The sequence below is a fragment of the Aphis gossypii genome, unplaced genomic scaffold (assembly GCF_020184175.1).
Source record: "Aphis gossypii isolate Hap1 unplaced genomic scaffold, ASM2018417v2 Contig01064, whole genome shotgun sequence".
NCBI classification, from domain to species: Eukaryota; Metazoa; Arthropoda; class Insecta; order Hemiptera; family Aphididae; genus Aphis; species Aphis gossypii.
The window spans coordinates 4,752-27,091 of record NW_026083437.1 but is presented as its reverse complement, the minus strand read 5'-3'; the positions used below and the strand labels follow the sequence as shown (position 1 = coordinate 27,091).

The 22,340-nt window shown below is 23.0% G+C and overlaps 3 protein-coding genes and 1 long non-coding RNA gene across 4 annotated transcripts; all 4 read left to right on the top strand.

Annotated features, from left to right (window-relative positions):
- The first annotated feature begins 2,212 nt into the window (after positions 1-2,212).
- On the top strand, positions 2,213-5,190 carry LOC126555756 (tudor domain-containing protein 6-like). The gene is made up of 8 exons (XM_050210640.1): positions 2,213-2,334; positions 3,288-3,400; positions 3,464-3,664; positions 3,972-4,159; positions 4,234-4,378; positions 4,542-4,754; positions 4,813-4,886; positions 5,094-5,190. The coding sequence occupies exons 1-8, from the start codon at positions 2,223-2,225 to the stop codon at positions 5,146-5,148; spliced, it is 1,101 nt and encodes a 366-aa protein (XP_050066597.1). The 5' UTR covers positions 2,213-2,222; the 3' UTR covers positions 5,149-5,190.
- Positions 5,191-12,724: 7,534 nt separating this feature from the next.
- On the top strand, positions 12,725-14,046 carry LOC126555755 (uncharacterized). Its single transcript, XM_050210638.1, has 2 exons — positions 12,725-12,832; positions 13,837-14,046. The coding sequence occupies exons 1-2, from the start codon at positions 12,728-12,730 to the stop codon at positions 14,044-14,046; spliced, it is 315 nt and encodes a 104-aa protein (XP_050066595.1). The 5' UTR covers positions 12,725-12,727.
- Positions 14,047-14,379: 333 nt separating this feature from the next.
- On the top strand, positions 14,380-18,698 carry LOC126555758 (uncharacterized). The gene is made up of 8 exons (XM_050210641.1): positions 14,380-14,639; positions 15,008-15,143; positions 16,382-16,550; positions 17,494-17,606; positions 17,668-17,868; positions 18,175-18,362; positions 18,437-18,581; positions 18,669-18,698. The coding sequence occupies exons 1-8, from the start codon at positions 14,392-14,394 to the stop codon at positions 18,696-18,698; spliced, it is 1,230 nt and encodes a 409-aa protein (XP_050066598.1). The 5' UTR covers positions 14,380-14,391.
- Positions 18,699-18,850: 152 nt separating this feature from the next.
- Positions 18,851-19,336, top strand: LOC126555757 (uncharacterized). Its single transcript, XR_007606938.1, has 3 exons — positions 18,851-18,953; positions 19,013-19,086; positions 19,293-19,336. It is a non-coding gene; the product is annotated as an uncharacterized LOC126555757 (long non-coding RNA).
- Positions 19,337-22,340: the final 3,004 nt, after the last annotated feature.

The window sequence follows — 22,340 nt, the reverse complement described above, 5'->3', positions numbered from 1 at the left end:
GTTGCGAGGTAGTAAATCATGAAAAATGACGCTGATTGCTATAAAAAATTATTATGCATTAAATACAGCTTTTATTCTTACTACTCCATGGTATATAGAAATTTTATTCGATGTTGAATTAACTATAGTGTACATTATTTTATTTTAGATACCGCAAAACCCAAACATGAACTCATTCGTAACACTTATTGTTGATGAAAAAACTTCACATCTCAGAGAACTTGTCGTAAATCAAAAAAACAAAAAAGCAGCGTCCTAAAAAAAATATTTCTACTTTAAGAAGTAGAAATAATCACTTGCCGAAATCTGCCAATTATAAATTTTGTGTTAACAATCTTGATAATCAAAGAAATGACTATACCATTTCTACTACACGTGAATATAACACTCCTAGGTATGAAAATAGTACTCCAAGGTATGCTACCAATGCTCGTGGATATGATTTTGATTATTACATTTATTTATTTATTTATTTATTTTTTTTTTTTTTTTGTGGATAGGGTATTAAAAATTATATTGATAAAAAATAGCAAAAATTAAAATTTTTATCCCAAAATGCTATTTTGCAATAATTAAAAACTCAATAAAATATAATTTATTTTCAAAAATATTAGTTTTTATGAATTCAAGATTTTTTTTACGTTAAATAACGTACCATGTGTTATTTATAAATTCATATAGATATAACTCGGAAATAACATGTGCTTATTAAAACCGTTTTATTAGATAACCCTATCTTTCTCTAAATATTATTATTAATTATTCTGATTTTCTTTTTTTATTTCAGTTCTGCAAAATCAACACAATCCTATGAAATGTATTACTCTAATAGGATATCGGATACAATAAAAGTTAAAATGTGCCAAATTTAAGTAAACACAAAGATGGTATACTGTGTATCGACTTATAAACGCTTTTATGTAAGTATTTGATTAATATGATTAAGTAATTTTTCGTTATTATTTGTTCATAAGAAATATAAAGACATTTTGTAATAGTTAAAATTACTTTAGTATTAGATATAAGATAAAGTAAATTATTTTTACTGATGTGAATAAATATTATAAGATTTAAACATCATGTTACATTAAATATCATTATCTGAAGAGTCCAGCCAGATAATTGCCTCCAGGGTTACTTTGAAAATGTATTCCATATCACTATTATATTGTTTTCTTAGTGGGCCCATTCACATTTTATGTTCTAATGCATACTGGTTTTTTCTCATTCATTCATTTTGCATACCCTACATTATATGCATTATGCATGGTGTACCTGAGTTGGACATCTCACAACTTGCTATGGGAGCTTCCTTACCACAGTATTCTGTGACATAGTGAGCCGAGAGGCTGTTTAAGAAAAGTACATCTGCTACAGCTCCTCGTGAGATGCTAACTTATTTTTATTAAGCGATTAAGGGTAATCCTAATTAAAGTTTTGCTTTAAAAGCAAACGTTTTGTCCATGTCATGTTTAGATATTCTGGTAGTTTTTCATTTTTTTATTGTAGAAGTATACAAATATTTCTCTTAGGATTCAATATTGTTTAGGTAAGACTTTATAGTTTCTATTTTTATAGTCTCTGTCGTACGCCATGTCTACTTGAGCCATTTCTTGAATTGTACTCTATTTAATGGTACTATATTGTGAGAATATAATATATAATGGGATTTTTAACAAGGTTAGAATCATGAACCATTTTTCTGTGTACTGCTCATTCAAAGATGGACTAAATACATATTGTATTAAATGTAGGTATGGGTAATATTTAATAATTATTAATATCCATATCAAATTTCTATTCGTTGTTTCATTGGAATGATCATCTATACTAAATCCATCAACTAGGACTGTATGAAGTTGGCCGGTTTTATTGTGTAATTGAAAGTCTTTTTGGATGTTTCTTATAGCACATATTTCATTGATTATTAAACTTGAGGAAATGGCTAATGGTTACTTAATTGTTTGTATTTTATTTATTAGAAAATGGTTCTATTTAAAATTAAACATGTCTATTCTTTGCTAGTTAAAATTTATATATTAAATAGATACCTACATATTTTGTATCATTAATAGATATTTATTTTTGCTTTGAAATTAATTTCATTAAATTTAACGATTAATAAATACATTCAAAGAATAATCTATTGGTTAATTATTTTACAGAATGAATATAACATTCATATTGATATTTTTAAATATGGATTCAGAAGTATCAGAGATATGGCATACAAATTACCATCTATATTTTATGTGAAAGTAACTGATGATGATGAGAATAATTGTGTTCTATTCGAAGCTGATAGACGAAGTGAACTAGAAGATATCTTAGAAGGTTAGTATGGTTAATGTGTGGGAAGTGTGTATATTTTATGTAATTAAAATATAATATTAGCCGTTCAATGTTGTTGGTTATAGCTAACGATAAATATACCTGATATTAAAAATCAAAACATGATTTCATTCGCTTATTGTGTATACTTATTGGAAATGTATTGTTTATTTTCTTTATTATTTATAAAAAAATTATACCTATAAATAACATTTAAAACTCTATACTGGCAAAATTACACTAGAAACCATAAAAATACATAATTTAAAAAAGTAAAATTTCTTGTGTAACTTAAGAAAAGTATGAAATAAACTTGTATTTTACTTTCAATGTTCTATGACTTACCAAATGAATATATATATTTATAAAATGTGTGTGCATTTGCTAGGTCCTCTGTGCCCTAGTCATATACTTTCAGACATGTCTCGTTTTGTATTTATGAGTAATATTTTAAATTTTGTCTGAAATTATAGGCAGCATCATGTTGAATTGTATGTATTTCCTGGGCTTCAATGATCCAAAGGACAATATTTTGACAGTGTTATATCGATATTAGACTTAGTGTCAAACTCTACAATTACATTTTTTTTTTTTAATATCATTATAATAGTTACATAATAAATATAGTAGATATTTATTTTTATGGCTATTTTTTAGTGTAATCCAACTAACCAGTAAAGTTATTGTATCCTATTAATTAACTTTCATCATTATTATCTAAGTATAATATACAAGATATACAAAGTACATATTATGTAACAGTTTAAAATGTTAATTTAATTCTATATCATCTTAATTGACTATCCAACAAACTTAACTATCTAATGATGCGTCAAAATTTTTTCATTGTAATATAATACTGCGTGTTTAAAAATTATGTTCAAGCCACCTCTGATGTATAAAAATATATAATTAAAATAAATATGTTAATAAACAATTTTTTGTCATGTTTTCAGATCCATCACTGTATTATAAAAATATTCCGAAGACTATATTGTATAATCTTTCTCATTTCTTTAATAAGCATCGGAATGGTGTAAAATTCAATGAATTGATGTCTTTATACTGTGTAATATATTAAATTAAATAGTTTTTATTTACAACAAATATTTTAGTTTTATATATTTTTTAGGCAGAATATGGCCGAGCTTATGAACCATTAAAGTATGGCTATTCTTCTGAAAAACACATGTTTGAATCTTTAGACAAAATGGTTGAAATAGAAAATAATCAGCTGTTTACAATAGATCCTTTTGCCTATGCAGAATGTTTGAAAAATAAAAATGTAGATGTAATAAACCACCAAGATAACAGTTCCATTGTATTATTAATGGTATGTTATAAAACAGCTTTTACCTTTTAAGATAATAGGTACCTACATATTATTATGTTTTGTGTTATATTTTCATAAAAAAAGTAAATCTTTTGATTTTCCAATAATTTTTATGTTTTGTATAACAATTATGAAAAATATTGAAAATAATAATTCAATTTTTATTTTAAATGATGTTTGAATCATTTTAATCAATATTTTTAACTGAAATAAATTTCAATAAATTGATTTTAAATGTATTTAATCCGTGTTGTAATCATAAAAATATAATTTGAAGCTTTGCTAAATTGTTTTGTATTATGAACAGGCTGATGATTTTTTATTGCATTACACTGGAAAGGACATCTGCAATGGGAAATTTAGGTATTCTAAAATTAAGTTGAATGATCAAAAGGTAGCAAAAGTCATAGTTTCTGAAGTGTACAACCCAAGTTCATTTTATATTCAATTAGAAGCAGAAGTCAATAATCTGAATAAATTCATGGACACATTGCAGTTGGTTTATTATTTCATTGATTTGTAGTTATGTTGTTTTTATTTATAGCTTTGTAACTTATATATTGTTATAGAGAGTACTACGAAAAAAATGAAGAAAAATACCAAGTTATACCAAGGCTTATTCTTCCAGAATTGCCATGTGCCTCATGCTATGAAGATTCTAATCTGTGGCACAGGGCTATGGTTTTAAATTTTGTTGATGAAGAAAATGTGAAAGTAACTAAGATTTTTATACGTTTATAGTTAATATTAATCTACAAGTTGATAACAATTTGTTTTAGTTTGCAAGTTAATATTTATATAGGAAGCTCATTTAGCTAACTTTAAACCATAGATCATAAAATTCAATTATTTTATAGTTATTTTCATTATTTTTTAGTTATTATATGTTGATTATGGAACAATCAAAGTAGTATCAAAAACAAATGTAAGACTTTTAGCATCACGATTTGGAGCATACCCTATTCCAGCAGTACATTGTGGTTTGTACAATTTTAGCGAATTGAATTATCCACGAGAGATAAGTGAATCTTTTGCTGAAATGACTGATGATCATGTGCTGGAAGCACAGTTTCATCACCCACATTTTGAAGTAATTTTTAAATAAACAAAGTGTTAATGAACTTTAATTAAATTTAATTTTTTAACAGGATGATTCTCAAAAAATGAATGTCACATTATTTTTGAATACTGAACACAACAAAATTAATATTAACAAAAAATGGTAAGTTATACAATTTTTTATTATTTTATTTCTATACAGGTTAATTATTTTGATATTGAATAAAATAATTATTTTAACCCATTAATAATTTTTAAATGAGTTGTGGGTTATCATTATATTTTTGTCTTTTTGGCTATAACCAGAAAACAATTCTTATATTTTCTAATATAAAAGCATTATTTTATTCATTTTCAATGTTACTTTTAGTTTTGAAGTGATCATGAATCAAATAACACAAATCCAGAATAAATTGGAAGAATAATTGTTGAGTAATGCAAGGAAAACAATGGACGTTAGTTTAAAAACAGAAAAGTAAAGCAACAAGAAAACAAAAAGTTCTTCGTTTACCAGATACAATTAGTTTAATTTTAAATTATATTATTTAATGTAAAATTGCCATTTGAAGTGTAATTAAGTACAAATTATTATAAAAATTAAAAGTACTAATATTATCACATAGAACCGATTTGTTGAATGTGTTTTTATGTATGTATGTATATATATTTCTAAATACTATGCAAAATATAAGGTATTGTAACTGGTATTATTAGTTCAAAATAATATATTAGATGTAAAATATTACTTTTTATTAACAAAATTAAAAAGAAGTAGGTACATTTACATAAAAATTAACAACCAGATTATACTTTTTTTACATTAAATATTATAATAATGGTCAAAAAGTTATTTTAGAATTACAATAGAATTATATATGATCAATTTGTTATTATTACAACTGTTAGAATTGAATATTTAATTTGAAAAAAGCTAATTCAATCTAAACTAGGGACGTTTACACCCACATTAATAATAAGATTTTACTTTAATTACATTGAATATTATAAAAATGGTCAAAATGTTATAAAAGAATTTCACTACAATTATAAATGATCAATTTGTTATACTTACAACTGTTAGAATTGAATATTTAATTTGAAAAAACCTAATTCAATCTGAACCAGGGAAGTTTACAACCATATAAATATTAAGATTTTACTTTTTTATACAATAAATATTAATATAATGTTCAAAAACTGATATTTGAATTACACTACAATTATAAATGATCAATTTTTTATAGTTACAACTGTAAGCATTGAATATTTGATTTGAAAAAAGCTAAATCAAACTTAACTATGAACATTTACACCCATATAAATAATAAGATTTTACTTAAATAACATTGAATATTAAATTAATGTTGATAATGTTATATTTCATTTACACCACTATTATAAATGATCAATTTGTTATAGCTTCAATTAAAAAAAATGAAAATATAAATAACTTTTTATTAACAAAATTAAAAAGAATTAGGTATATTTACATAAATATTAACAACCCAATTATACTTTTTTTACATTAAATATTATAATAATGGTCAAAAAGTTATATTGAATTACACTAAAATGATGAATGATCAATTTGTTATAGTTACAACTGTTAGAATTGAATATTTAATATGAAAAAAGCTAATTCAAACTGAACTAGGGACGTTTACACCCATATAAATAATAAGATTTTACTTAAATAACATTGAATATTAAATTAATGTTGATAATGTTATATTTCATTTACACCACTATTATAAATGATCAATTTGTTATAGCTTCAATTAAAAAAAATGAAAATATAAATAACTTTTTATTAACAAAATTAGAAAGAAGTAGGCATATTTACATAAATATTAACAACCCAATTATACTTTTTTTACATTAAATATTATAATAATGGTCAAAAAGTTATATTGAATTACACTAAAATGATGAATGATCAATTGTTATAGTTACAACTGTTAGAATTGAATATTTAATATGAAAAAAGCTAATTCAAACTGAACTAGGGACGTTTACACCCATATAAATATAAGATTTTACTTAAATAACATTGAATATTAAATTAATGTTGATAATGTTATATTTCATTTACACCACTATTATAAATGATCAATTTGTTATAGCTTCAATTAAAAAAAATGAAAATATAAATAACTTTTTATTAACAAAATTAGAAAGAAGTAGGCATATTTACATAAATATTAACAACCCAATTATACTTTTTTTACATTAAATATTATAATAATAGTCAAAAAGTTATATTGAATTACACTACAATGATGAATGATCAATTTGTTATAGTTACAACTGTTAGAGTTGAATATTTAATTTGAAAAAACCTAATTCAATCTGAACCAGGGAAGTTTACAACCATATAAATAATAAGATTTTACTTATTTTTACAATAAGTATTAAATAATGTACAAAATATTATATTAGAATTACAATACAATTATATATGATCAATTTGTTATCATTTCAACTGTTAGAATTGAATATTAAATTTGAAAAAAGCTAATTCAAACTGAATTAGGGACTATTACACCCAAATAAATAATAAGATTTTACTTTTTTATACAATAAATATTAATATAATGTTCAAAAACTGATATTTGAATTACACTACAATTATAAATGATCAATTTTTTATAGTTACAACTGTAAGCATTGAATATTTGATTTGAAAAAAGCTAATTCAAACTGAACTAGGGACGTTTACACCCAAATAAATATTAAGATTTGACTTTTTTTTACAATAAATATTAAAATAATGTTCAAAAACTGATATTAGATTTACACTACAATTATAAATAATCAATTTGTTATCATTTCAACTGTTAAACATGAAAATGTAATTTTATATAAGCTAATTCAAACTTAACTAAGGACATTTACACCCATATTAATAATAAGATTTTACTTTAATTACATGGAATATTATAGAAATGTTTACAATGTTATATTTCAATTACACTACAATTATAAATGATCAATTTGTTATACTTACAACTGTTAGAATTGAATATTTAATTTGAAAAAAGCTAATTCAATCTGAACCAGGGAAGTTTACAACCATATAAATATTAAGATTTTACTTTTTTATACAATAAATATTAATATAATGTTCAAAAACTGATATTTGAATTACACTACAATTATAAATGATAAATTTGTTATCATTTCAACTTTTAAACATGAAAATGTAATTTGATATAAGCTAAATCAAACTTAACTATGAACATTTACACCCATATAAATAATAAGATTTTACTTAAATAACATTGAATATTAAATTAATGTTGATAATGTTATATTTCATTTACACCACTATTATAAATGATCAATTTGTTATAGCTTCAATTAAAAAAAATGAAAATATAAATAACTTTTTATTAACAAAATTAGAAAGAAGTAGGCATATTTACATAAATATTAACAACCCAATTATACTTTTTTTACATTAAATATTATAATAATAGTCAAAAAGTTATATTGAATTACACTACAATGATGAATGATCAATTTGTTATAGTTACAACTGTTAGAGTTGAATATTTAATTTGAAAAAACCTAATTCAATCTGAACCAGGGAAGTTTACACCATATAAATAATAAGATTTTACTTATTTTTACAATAAGTATTAAATAATGTACAAAATATTATATTAGAATTACAATACAATTATATATGATCAATTTGTTATCATTTCAACTGTTAGAATTGAATATTAAATTTGAAAAAAGCTAATTCAAACTGAATTAGGGACTATTACACCCAAATAAATAATAAGATTTTACTTTTTTATACAATAAATATTAATATAATGTTCAAAAACTGATATTTGAATTACACTACAATTATAAATGATAAATTTGTTATCATTTCAACTGTTAAACATGAAAATGTAATTTGATATAAGCTAAATCAAACTTAACTATGAACATTTACACCCATATAAATAATAAGATTTTACTTAAATAACATTGAATATTAAATTAATGTTGATAATGTTATATTTCATTTACACTACTATTATAAATGATCAATTTGTTATAGCTTCAATTAAAAAAAATGAAAATATAAATAACTTTTTATTAACAAAATTAAAAAGAAGTAGGTATATTTACATAAATATTAACAACCCAATTATAATTTTTTTACATTAAATATTATAATAATAGTCAAAAAGTTATATTGAATTACACTACAATGATGAATGATCAATTTGTTATAGTTACAACTGTTAGAATTGAATATTTAATATGAAAAAAGCTAATTCAAACTGAACTAGGGACGTTTACACCCAAATAAATATTGAGATTTGACTTTTTTTTACAATAAATATTAAAATAATGTTCAAAAACTGTTATTAGATTTTATAAATAATCGATTTGTTATCATTTCAACTGTTAAACATGAAAATTTAATTTGATATAAGCTAATTCAAACTGAACTAGGGTTGTTTACATCCATATAAATAGCAATATTTTACTTATTTTTACAATAAGTATTAAAATAATGTACAAAATATTATATTAGAATTACAATAGAATTATATATGATCAATTTGTTATTATTACAACTGTTAGCATTGAATATTTAATTTGATATAAGCAAATTCAAACTGAACTAGAGACGTTTACACCCATAGAAATATAAGATTTTAATTAAATTACATTGAATATTATAGTAATATTAAAAATATTATATATCAATTACACTACAATTATAAATGATCAATTTGTTATACTTACAACTGTTAGAGTTGAATATTTAATTTGAAAAAATCTAATTCAATCTGAACCAGGGAAGTTTACAACCATATAAATAATAAGATTTTACTTATTTTTACAATAAGTATTAAATAATGTACAAAATATTATATTAGAATTACAATACAATTATATTTGATCAATTTGTTATAGTTACAACTGTTAGAATTGAAAATTTAATTTGATAAAAGCTTATTTAATCTGAAGTATGGACATTTACACCCATATTAATAATAAGATTTTACTTTTATTACATTGAATATTATAGAAATGTTTACAATGTTATATTTCAATTACACTTAAATTATAAATGATCAATTTTTTTTAATTACAACTGTTAGAATTGAATATTTAATTTGAAAAAACCTAATTCAATCTGAACCAGGGAAGTTTACAACCATATAAATAATAAGATTTTACTTATTTTTACAATAAGTATTAAATAATGTACAAAATATTATATTAGAATTACAATACAATTATATATGATCAATTTGTTATCATTTCAACTGTTATCATTGAATATTTAATTTGATATAAGCAAATTCAAACTGAACTAGAGGCGATTACAACCATATAAATATTAAGATTTTACTTTTTTTTACAATAAATTTTAATATTATGTTCAAAAACTGATATTTTAATTACACTACAATTATATATATGATCAATTTGTTATTATTACAACTGTTAGCATTGAATATTTAATTTGATATAAGCAAATTCAAACTTAACTACGGACATTTACACCCATATTAATAATAAAATTTTACTTTAATTACATGGAATATTATAGAAATGTTTACAATGTTATATTTCAATTACACTTAAATTATAAATGATCAATTTGTTATCATTTAAACTGTAAACATGAAAATGTAATTTTATATAAGCTAATTCAAACTTAACTAGGGATGTTTACATCCATATTTATGATAGGATTTTACTTTTTTTTACATTAAATATTTTATTACTGTTCAAAATAATATATTAGATGTAAAATATTACTTTTTATTAACAAAATTAAAAAGAAGTAGGTACATTTACATAAAAATTAACAACCAGATTATACTTTTTTTACATTAAATATTATAATAATGGTCAAAAAGTTATTTTAGAATTACACTACAATGATGATTGATCAATTTGTTATAGTTACAACTGTTAGAATTGAATATTTAATTTGAAAAAAGCTAATTCAAACTGAATTAGGGACTATTACACCCAAATAAATAATAAGATTTTACTTTTTTATACAATAAATATTAATATAATGTTCAAAAACTGATATTTGAATTACACTACAATTATAAATGATCAATTTTTTATAGTTACAACTGTAAGCACTGAATATTTGATTTGAAAAAAGCTAATTCAAACTGAACTAGGGACGTTTACACCCAAATAAATATTAAAATTTGACTTTTTTTTACAATAAATATTAAAATAATGTTCAAAAACTGATATTAGATTTACACTACAATTATAAATAATCAATTTGTTATCATTTCAACTGTTAAACATGAAAATTTAATTTGATATAAGCTAATTCAAACTGAACTAGGGTTGTTAACATCCATATAAATAGCAATATTTTACTTATTTTTACAATAAGAATTAAAATAATGTACAAAATATTATATTAGAATTACAATAGAATTATATATGATCAATTTGTTATTATTACAACTGTTAGCATTGAATATTTAATTTGATATAAGCAAATTCAAACTGAACTAGGGACGTTTACACCCACATTAATAATAAGATTTTACTTTAATTACATTGAATATTATAAAAATGGTCAAAATGTTATAAAAGAATTTCACTACAATTATAAATGATAAATTTGTTATCATTTCAACTGTTTAACATGAAAATGTAATTTGATATAAGCTAAATCAAACTTAACTATGAACATTTACACCCATATAAATAATAAGATTTTACTTAAATAACATTGAATATTAAATTAATGTTGATAATGTTATATTTCATTTACACCACTATTATAAATGATCAATTTGTTATAGCTTCAATTAAAAAAAATGAAAATATAAATAACTTTTTATTAACAAAATTAAAGAGAAGTAGGTACATTTACATATATATTAACAACCAGATTTTACTTTTTTTACATTAAATATTATAATAATGGTCAAAAAGTTATATTAGAATTACACTACAATGATGAATGATCAATTTGTTATAGTTACAACTGTTAGAATTGAATATTTAATATGAAAAAAGCTAATAAAAAACTGAACTAGGGACGTTTACACCCAAATAAATACTAAGATTTTAATTTTTTTTACAATAAATATTAATATAATGTTCAAAAACTGATATTTGAATTACACTACAATTATAAATGATCAATTTTTAATAGTTACAACTGTAAGCATTGAATATTTGATTTGATAAAAGCTAATTCAAACTGAACTAGGGACGTTTACACCCATATAAATATAAGATTTTACTTTTTTTTCTATTTAGTATTTATATATTGTTCAATAAATGATATTAGATTTACACTACAATTATAAATGATCAATTTGTTATCATTTCAACTGTTAAACATGAAAATGTAATTTGATAAAACCTAATTCAAACTGAACTTATGACGTATACAACCATATAAATAATAAGGTTTTTCTTTAATTACATTGAATATTATAGAAATGTTTACAATGTTATATTTCATTTACACTACAATTATAAAGATCAATTTGTTATAGTTTCAATTAAAAAATGAAAATATTACTTTTTATTAACAACATTAAAAAGAAGTAGGTATATTTACATAAATATTAACAACCAAATTATACTTTTTTTACATTAATTTTATAATAATGGTCAAAAATTTATATTAGAATTACACTACAATGAAGAATGATCAATTTATTATAGTTACAACTGTTAGAATTGAATATTAAATTTGAAAAAAGCTAATTCAAACTGAACTAGGGACATTTACACCATAAAATATAAGATTTTACTTAAATTACATTGAATATTATAGTAATATAAAAATATTATATATCAATTACACTACAAATAATTATATTTCATGTTATTTGATACAAGTGACAAACAATTACTATAAATTATTTTATTACTAAAATTGTTGTATTTTTGAGCTCCGTAATGGTGAAAAGTAAGGTTATGTACTACCGTGTTTACCATCACCCTCGTTGGTATTGTTGCGCGCGCATCGGTGGCCAATGACTAATGCGTTGTGCCTGCTGTGGCCTGAGAGAAATTCAGACGACTCATTTGTTCACATGTTCACTGTCGCAACACAGCTCTTATCCGCGGCCAGGCTTGGATTCAATTGTGAGTATTAGACTATCACACCCATAAAGGGTAATATGATTTGCATTTAATTATATTATATTTTTTTGCTTATTGTAATTCTTATTTACTCCTGACTAGAGAAACGCTTATACAAAATTGTTTGTGTTTGTGTGTGTGTGTGTGTGTGTTTGTGTGCGTGTGTATGTGTGTGTTTGTGTGTTGTGTGTGTGTGTGTGTGTGTGTGTTTGTGTGTGTGTGTGTGTGTGTGTGTGTGTGTGTGTGTGTGTGTGTGTGTGTTGTGTTTGAGTGTGTGTGTGTGTGTGTGTGTGTGTGCGTGTGCTCATTAAAATGGTCATTAGATTAATTGGAACTGAATAACGACAAGACAATATGATTTATGAGATTGTTAAATATTTTACGGGTATTATATTGCAATTACGCTTTCACGCGGTTTTACAAAATAAGTTAGCGCAAATAATCGTTTTAGATGTTATATTGCTGTCAATGTTGACAACGCCGTGTTGTGGAGGTTAGGTTAGTTGTAACAGCGTTTTTTAGTGTCGCCATCTTTTTATGCCGACTCTTTTTGTTTTTCGAGGTCTAGTTGTGTTGAAGTCCTGCGTTGGCTTCGTACGTGTTTTTGCATTTGTCTTGACAACCGTCTGTGTTGGCGTTTTAAGTTAGTACGTTATTGCGAATTTGTTGACGCCCGTCAGCGTTGACGTTTAACCGTTCGTACACTCGTGTTAGGTTATGATAATACCGTTAACATTTTTCAACTGATATTTTAACGTTATTAAACTTATATTTTATTAGCATCTTAAATTTATCAATTAAAGTTAATTCACAATTTTATTAATAATTTTAAATTTACAAAGCAAAATTACTCGACATTTGTTTAATCTAATTTGTCCTTTATTTATAATTGTTACAAATGTATGACATTTTAAAATAACTTAAACTTACAAATTTTAAAATACATTTTATCTGCAGTACAAAAATTAGAAATATAATAATGATTATAATTATATTGTTTTGTATAGGTGTTTAATATATGCACCATGGAACAACCAGATTTAAATTACTTGAAGATGGTTATACGGAGTGTTTTAACAAGCTCTCCGGGTAAAGTGACAATATCGCAAATATCAACTGACTACTCTGATTTTGAAGGTTGTAATTTATCATTTGAGCATTTGGGATTCAAGACTATTTATGAGTTACTAGAAATATGTCTGATGTTCTTAGAGTAAGTTGAAAAAAATATTTTATTAAGAAATTGCAATACTTTTTTAGATGATTGTCAGAGCTTATTTTAGGTAACTGCATTCAATAAATTTGTACAAAAAATAATCATAGTTAATTTGTTTATTTAACTTTGAGGGCATTTCTGTATTTACACAAAATAGTTGTATTTAGATCTAATTATCTGGTTGCTAAGGGTAGTAAATCATGAAAAATGACGCTGATTGCTATAAAAAATTATTATGCATTAATACAGCTTTTAATCTTACTACTCCATGGTATATAGAATTTTTTTCGATGTTGAATTAACTATAGTGTACATTATTTTATTTTAGATACCGCAAAACCCAAACATGAACTCATTCGTAACACTTATTGTTGATGAAAAAACTTCACATCTCAGAGAACTTGTCGTAAATCAAAAACAAAAAAGCAGCGTCCTAAAAAAAAATATTTCTACTTTAAGAAGTAGAAATAATCACTTGCCGAAATCTGCCAATTATAAATTTTGTGTTAACAATCTTGATAATCAAAGAAATGACTATACCATTTCTACTACACGTGAATATAACACTCCTAGGTATGAAAATAGTACTCCAAGGTATGCTACCAATGCTCGTGGATATGATTTTGATTATTATATTTATTTATTTATTTATTTATTTTTTTTTTTTGTGGATAGGGTATTAAAAATTATATTGATAAAAAATAGCAAAAATTAAAATTTTTATCCCAAAATGCTATTTTGCAATAATTAAAAACTCAATAAAATATAATTTATTTTCAAAAATATTAGTTTTTATGAATTCAAGATTTTTTTTACGTTAAATAACGTACCATGTGTTATTTATAAATTCATATAGATATAACTCGGAAATAACATGTGCTTATTAAAACCGTTTTATTAGATAACCCTATCTTTCTCTAAATATTATTATTAATTATTCTGATTTTCTTTTTTTATTTCAGTTCTGCAAAATCAACACAATCCTATGAAATGTATTACTCTAATAGGATATCGGATACAATAAAAGTTAAAATGTGCCAAATTTTAAGTAAACACAAAGATGGTATACTGTGTATCGACTTTATAAACGCTTTTTATGTAAGTATTTGATTAATATGATTAAGTAATTTTTCGTTATTATTTGTTCATAAGAAATATAAACATTTTAAAGTTAAAATTACTTTAGTATTAGATATAAGATAAAGTAAATTATTTTTACTGATGTGAATAAATATTATAAGATTTAAACATCATGTTACATTAAATATCATTATCTGAAGAGCCCAGCCAGATAATTGCCTCCAGGTTACTTTGAAAATGTATTCCATATCACTATTATATTGTTTTCTTAGTGGGCCCATTCACATTTTATGTTCTAATGCATACTGGTTTTTTCTCATTCATTCATTTTGCATACCCTACATTATATGCATTATGCATGGTGTACCTGAGTTGGACATCTCACAACTTGCTATGGGAGCTTCCTTACCACAGTATTCTGTGACATAGTGAGCCGAGGCTGTTTAAGAAAAGTACATCTGCTACAGCTCCTCGTGAGATGCTAACTTATTTTTATTAAGCGATTAAGGGTAATCCTAATTAAAGTTTTGCTTTAAAAGCAAACGTTTTGTCCATGTCATGTTTAGATATTCTGGTAGTTTTTCATTTTTTTATTGTAGAAGTATACAATATATTCTCTTAGGATTCAATATTGTTTAGGTAAGACTTTATAGTTTCTATTTTTATAGTCTCTGTCGTACGCCATGTCTACTTGAGCCATTTCTTGAATTGTACTCTATTTAATGGTACCTATATTGTGAGAATATAATATATTAATGGGATTTTTAACAAGGTTAGAATCATGAACCATTTTTCTGTGTACTGCTCATTCCAAAGATGGACTAAATACATATTGTATTAAATGTAGGTTATGGGTAATATTTAATAATTATTAATATCCATATCAAATTTCTATTCGTTGTTTCATTGGAATGATCATCTATACTAAATCCATCAACTAGGACTGTATGAAGTTGGCCGGTTTTATTGTGTAATTGAAAGTCTTTTTGGATGTTTCTTATAGCACATATTTCATTGATTATTAAACTTGAGGAAATGGCTAATGGTTACTTAATTGTTTGTATTTTATTTATTAGAAAATGGTTCTATTTAAACATGTCATATACATTTCTTTGCTAGTTAAAATTTATATATATAAATAGATACCTACATATTTTATCATTAATAGATATTTATTTTTGCTTTGAAATTAATTTCATTAATTTAACGATTAATAAATACATTCAAAGAAAATCTATTGGTTAATTATTTTACAGAATGAATATAACATTCATATTGATTTTTTTAAATATGGATTCAGAAGTATCAGAGATATGGCATACAAATTACCATCTATATTTTATGTGAAAGTAACTGATGATGATGAGAATAATTGTGTTCTATTCGAAGCTGATAGACGAAGTGAACTAGAAGATATCTTAGAAGGTTAGTATGGTTAATGTGTGGGAAGTGTGTATATTTTATGTAATTAAAATATAATATTAGCCGTTCAATGTTGTTGGTTATAGCTAACGATAAATATACCTGATATTAAAAATCAAAACGATTTCATTCGCTTATTTGTATACTTAATTGGAAATGTATTGTTTATTTTTTATTATTTATAAAAAAATTATACCTATAAATAACATTTAAAACTCTATACTGGCAAAATTACAAGAAAACCATAAAAATACATAATTTAAAAAAGTAAAATTTCTTGTGTAACTTAAGAAAAGTATGAAATAAACTTGTATTTTACTTTCAATGTTCTATGACTTACCAAATGAATATATATTTTATATTGTGTGGCATTGCTAGGTCCTCTGTGCCCTAGTCATATACTTTCAGACATGTCTCGTTTTGTATTTATGAGTAATATTTTAAATTTTGTCTGAAATTATAGGCAGCATCATGTTGAATTGTATGTATTTCCTGGGCTTCAATGATCCAAAGGACAATATTTTGACAGTGTTATATCGATATTAGACTTAGTGTCAAACTCTACAATTACATTTTTTTTTTTTAATATCATTATAATAGTTACATAATAAATATAGTAGATATTATTTTTATGGCTATTTTTTAGTGTAATCCAACTAACCAGTAAAGTTATTGTATCCTATTAATTAACTTTCATCATTATTATCTAAGTATAATATACAAGATATACAAAGTACATATTATGTAACAGTTTAAAATGTTAATTTAATTGTATCTCATCTTAATTGACTATCCAACAAACTTAACTATCTAATGATGCGTCAAAATTTTTTCATTGTAATATAATACTGCGTGTTTAAAAATTATGTTCAAGCCACCTCTGATGTATAAAATATATAATTAAAATAAATATGTTAATAAACAATTTTTTTTGTCATGTTTTCAGATCCATCACTGTATTATAAAAATATTCCGAAGACTATATTGTATAATCTTTCTCATTTCTTTAATAAGCATCGGAATGGTGTGAAATTCAATGAATTGATGTCTTTATACTGTGTAATATATTAATTAAATAGTTTTTATTTACAACAATATTTTAGTTTTATATATTTTTTAGGCAGAATATGGCCGAGCTTATGAACCATTAAAGTATGGCTATTCTTCTGAAAAACACATGTTTGAATCTTTAGACAAAATGGTTGAAATAGAAAATAATCAGCTGTTTACAATAGATCCTTTTGCCTATGCAGAATGTTTGAAAAATAAAAATGTAGATGTAATAAACCACCAAGATAACAGTTCCATTGTATTATTAATGGTATGTAATAAAACAGCTTTTACCTTTTAAGATAATAGGTACCTACATATTATTATGTTTTGTGTTATATTTTCATAAAAAAAGTAAATCTTTTGATTTTCCAATAATTTTTATGTTTTGTATAACAATTATGAAAAATATTGAAAATAATAATTCAATTTTTATTTTAAATGATGTTTGAATCATTTTAATCAATATTTTTAACTGAAATAAATTTCAATAAATTGATTTTAAATGTATTTAATCCGTGTTGTAATCATAAAAATATATTTGAAGCTTTGCTAAATTGTTTTGTATTATGAACAGGCTGATGATTTTTTATTGCATTACACTGGAAAGGACATCTGCAATGGGAAATTTAGGTATTCTAAAATTAAGTTGAACGATCAAAAGGTAGCAAAAGTCATAGTTTCTGAAGTGTACAACCCAAGTTCATTTTATATTCAATTAGAAGCAGAAGTCAATAATCTGAATAAATTCATGGACACATTGCAGTTGGTTTATTATTTCATTGATTTGTAGTTATGTTGTTTTTATTTATAGCTTTGTAACTTATATATTGTTATAGAGAGTACTACGAAAAAAATGAAGAAAAATACCAAGTTATACCAAGGCTTATTCTTCCAGAATTGCCATGTGCCTCATGCTATGAAGATTCTAATCTGTGGCACAGGGCTATGGTTTTAAATATTGTTGATGAAGAAAATGTGAAAGTAACTAAGATTTTATACGTTTATAGTTAATATTAATCTATAAGTTGATAACAATTTGTTTTAGTTTGCAAGTTAATATTTATATAGGAAGCTCATTTAGCTAACTTTAAACCATAGATCATAAAATTCAATATTTTATAGTTATTTTCATTATTTTTTAGTTATTTATGTTGATTATGGAACAATCAAAGTAGTATCAAAAACAAATGTAAGACTTTCATCACGATTTGGAGCATACCCTATTCCAGCAGTACATTGTGGTTTGTACACAATTTTAGCGAATTGAATTATCCACGAGAGATAAGTGAATCTTTTGCTGAAATGACTGATGATCATGTGCTGGAAGCACAGTTTCATCACCCACATTTTGAAGTAATTTTTTAAATAAACAAAGTGTTAATGAACTTTAATTAAATTTAATTTTTTAACAGGATGATTCTCAAAAAATGAATGTCACATTATTTTTGAATACTGAACACAACAAAATTAATATTAACAAAAAATGGTAAGTTATACAATTTTTTATATTTTTATTTCTATACAGGTTAATTATTTTGATATTGAATAAAATATTATTTTAAACCCATTAATAATTTTTAAATGAGTTGTGGTTATCATTATATTTTTGTCTTTTTGGCTATAACCAGAAAACAATTCTTATATTTTCTAATATAAAAGCATTATTTTATTCATTTTCAATGTTACTTTTAGTTTTGAAGTGATCATGAATCAAATAACACAAATCCAGAATAAATTTTAAGAATAATTGTTGAGTAATGCAAGGAAAACAATGGACGTTAGTTTAAAAAGAGAAAAGTAAAGCAACAAGAAAACAAAAAGTTCTTCGTTTACCAGGTACCATTAGTTTAATTTTAAATTATATTATTTAATGTAAAATTGCCATTTGAAGTGTAATAAAGTACAAATTATTATAAAAATTAAAAGTACTAATATTATCACATAGAACCGATTTGTTGAATGTGTTTTTATGTATGTATGTATATATATTTCTATATACTATGCAAAATATAAGTTATTGTAACTGGTATTATTAGTTCTTAAAATTTTATAGAGACCTTAGCGACTGCATGAAATGTCTTCCTCTTACATATGTGGGACATACTAAATTTTAGTTCATCAGTGAAAACCTAAGGTTTTATTAACAAAATTAAAGTGAAGTTGGTAGATTTACATATATATAAACAATAAGATTTTACTGAATTAACATTGAATATTATATTAATGTTGATAATGTTATATTTCAATTACACTACATTTATAAATGATCAATTTGTTATCATTTCAACTGTTAAACATGAAAATGTAATTTGATATAAGCTAATTCAAACTGAACTAGGGATGTTTACATCATATTTATGATAGGATTTTACTTTTTTTTACATTAATATTTTAATACTGTTCAAAATAATATTAGATGAATACACTACAATTATAAATGACAATTTGTTATAGTTACAACTGTTAGCATTGAATATCGAATTTGAAAAAAGCTAATTCAATCTGACTAGGGACGTTTACAACCACATAAATATTAAGATTTCACTTATTTTTACAATAAATATTAAAATAATGTTCAAAATCTGATATTAGATTTACACTACAATTATAAATATCAATTTTTTATAATTCCAACTGTAAAACATGAAATGTAATTTGATAAAAATAATTCAAACTGAACTTATGACGTATACAACCATATAAATAATAAGGTTTTACTTTAATTACATTGAATATTATAGTAATGTTAATAGTGTTATATATCAATTACAGTACAATTATAAATGATCAATTTGTTATAGTTACAACTGTTAGAATTGAATATTTAATTTGATAAAAGGTTATTTAATCTGAAGTATGGACATTTACACCCATATTAATAATAAGATTTTACTTTAATTACATGGAATATTATAGAAATGATTACAATGTTATATTTCAATTACACTACAATTATAAATGATCAATTTTTATAGTTTACACTGTTAGCATTGAATATCGAATTTGATAAACTAACTCAATCTGAACTAGGGACATTTACCACCCATAAAAATAATAAGATATAACTTTAATTACATTGAATATTATAGTAATGTTAATAATGTTATATTTCAATTACACTACAATTATAAATGATAAATTGGTTATCATTCAACTGTTAACATGAAATGAATTTGATAAAATAACTCAATCAACTAGGGATGTTTACATCCATATTTATGATTGGATTTTACTTTTTTTACATTAAATATTTTATACCGTTCAAAATAAAATATATTAGATGTACACTACAATTATAAATGACAATTTGTTATAGTAAACAACTATAACATTGAATATTTAATTTGATATAAGCTAAATCAAACTTAACTAGGGAGATTTACACCCATATTAATGATAAGATTTTACTTTAATACATTGAATATTATATTAATGTTGATAATGTTATATTAATTTACCACTACAATTATAATGATCAATTTGTTATAGCTTCAATTAAAAAAAATGAAAATATTACTTTTTATTAACAAAATAAAAAGAAGTAGGTATGTTTACATAATATTAACAACAAATTATATTTTTTTTTACAATAAATATTAAAATAATATTCAAAATTGATATTAGATTTACACTACAATTATAAATAATCAATTTTTTATAATTCCAACTGTTAGAATTGAATATTTAATTTGATATAAGCTAATTCAAACTGAACTAGAGACTTTTACACCATAGAAATATAAGATTTTACTTAAATTACATGATATATAGTAATATTAAAATATTATATATCAATTACACTACAATTATAAATGATCATTTTTTTTAATTACAACTGTTAGAATTGAATATTTAATTTGAAAAAAGCTAATTCAATCTGAACTAGGGACGTTTACACCCACATTAATAATAAGATTTTACTTTAATTACATTGAATATTATAAAAATGGTCAAAATGTTATAAAAGAATTTCACTACAATTATAAATGATCATTGTTTATACTTACAACTGTTAGAATTGAATATTTAATTTGAAAAACCTAATTCAATCTGAACAGGGAGTTTACAACCATATAAATATTAAGATTTTACTTTTTTATACAATAAATATTAATATAATGTTCAAAAACTGATATTTGAATTACACTACAATTATAAATGTTAAATTTGTTATCATTTAAACTGTTAAACATGAAAATGTAATTTGATATAAGCTAAATCAAACTTAACTATGACATCATTACAACCCATATTAAATAATAAGATTTTACTTAAATAACATTGAATATTAAAATGTTGTTAATATGTATTTTCATTTACACTACTTTATAAATGATCATTTGTTATAGCTTCACTTAAAATTAATGAAAATTAAATAACTTTTTATTAACAAAATTAAAAAAAATAGGTATATTTACATAAATATTAACAACCCGATTATACTTTTTTTACATTAAATATTATAATATAGTCAAAAAGTTATATTAGAATTACACTACAATTATGAATGATCAATTTGTTATAGTTACAACTGTTAGAATTGAATATTTAATTTGAAAAAAGCTAATTCAAACTGAACTAGGGACTTTACACCCAAATAAACAATAAGATATTGAGATTTACTTTTTTTTACAATAAATATTAAAATAATGTTCAAAAACTGATATTAGATTTACACTACAATTATAAAAATATCAATTTGTTATCATTTCAACTGTTAAACAGTGAAAATTTAATTTG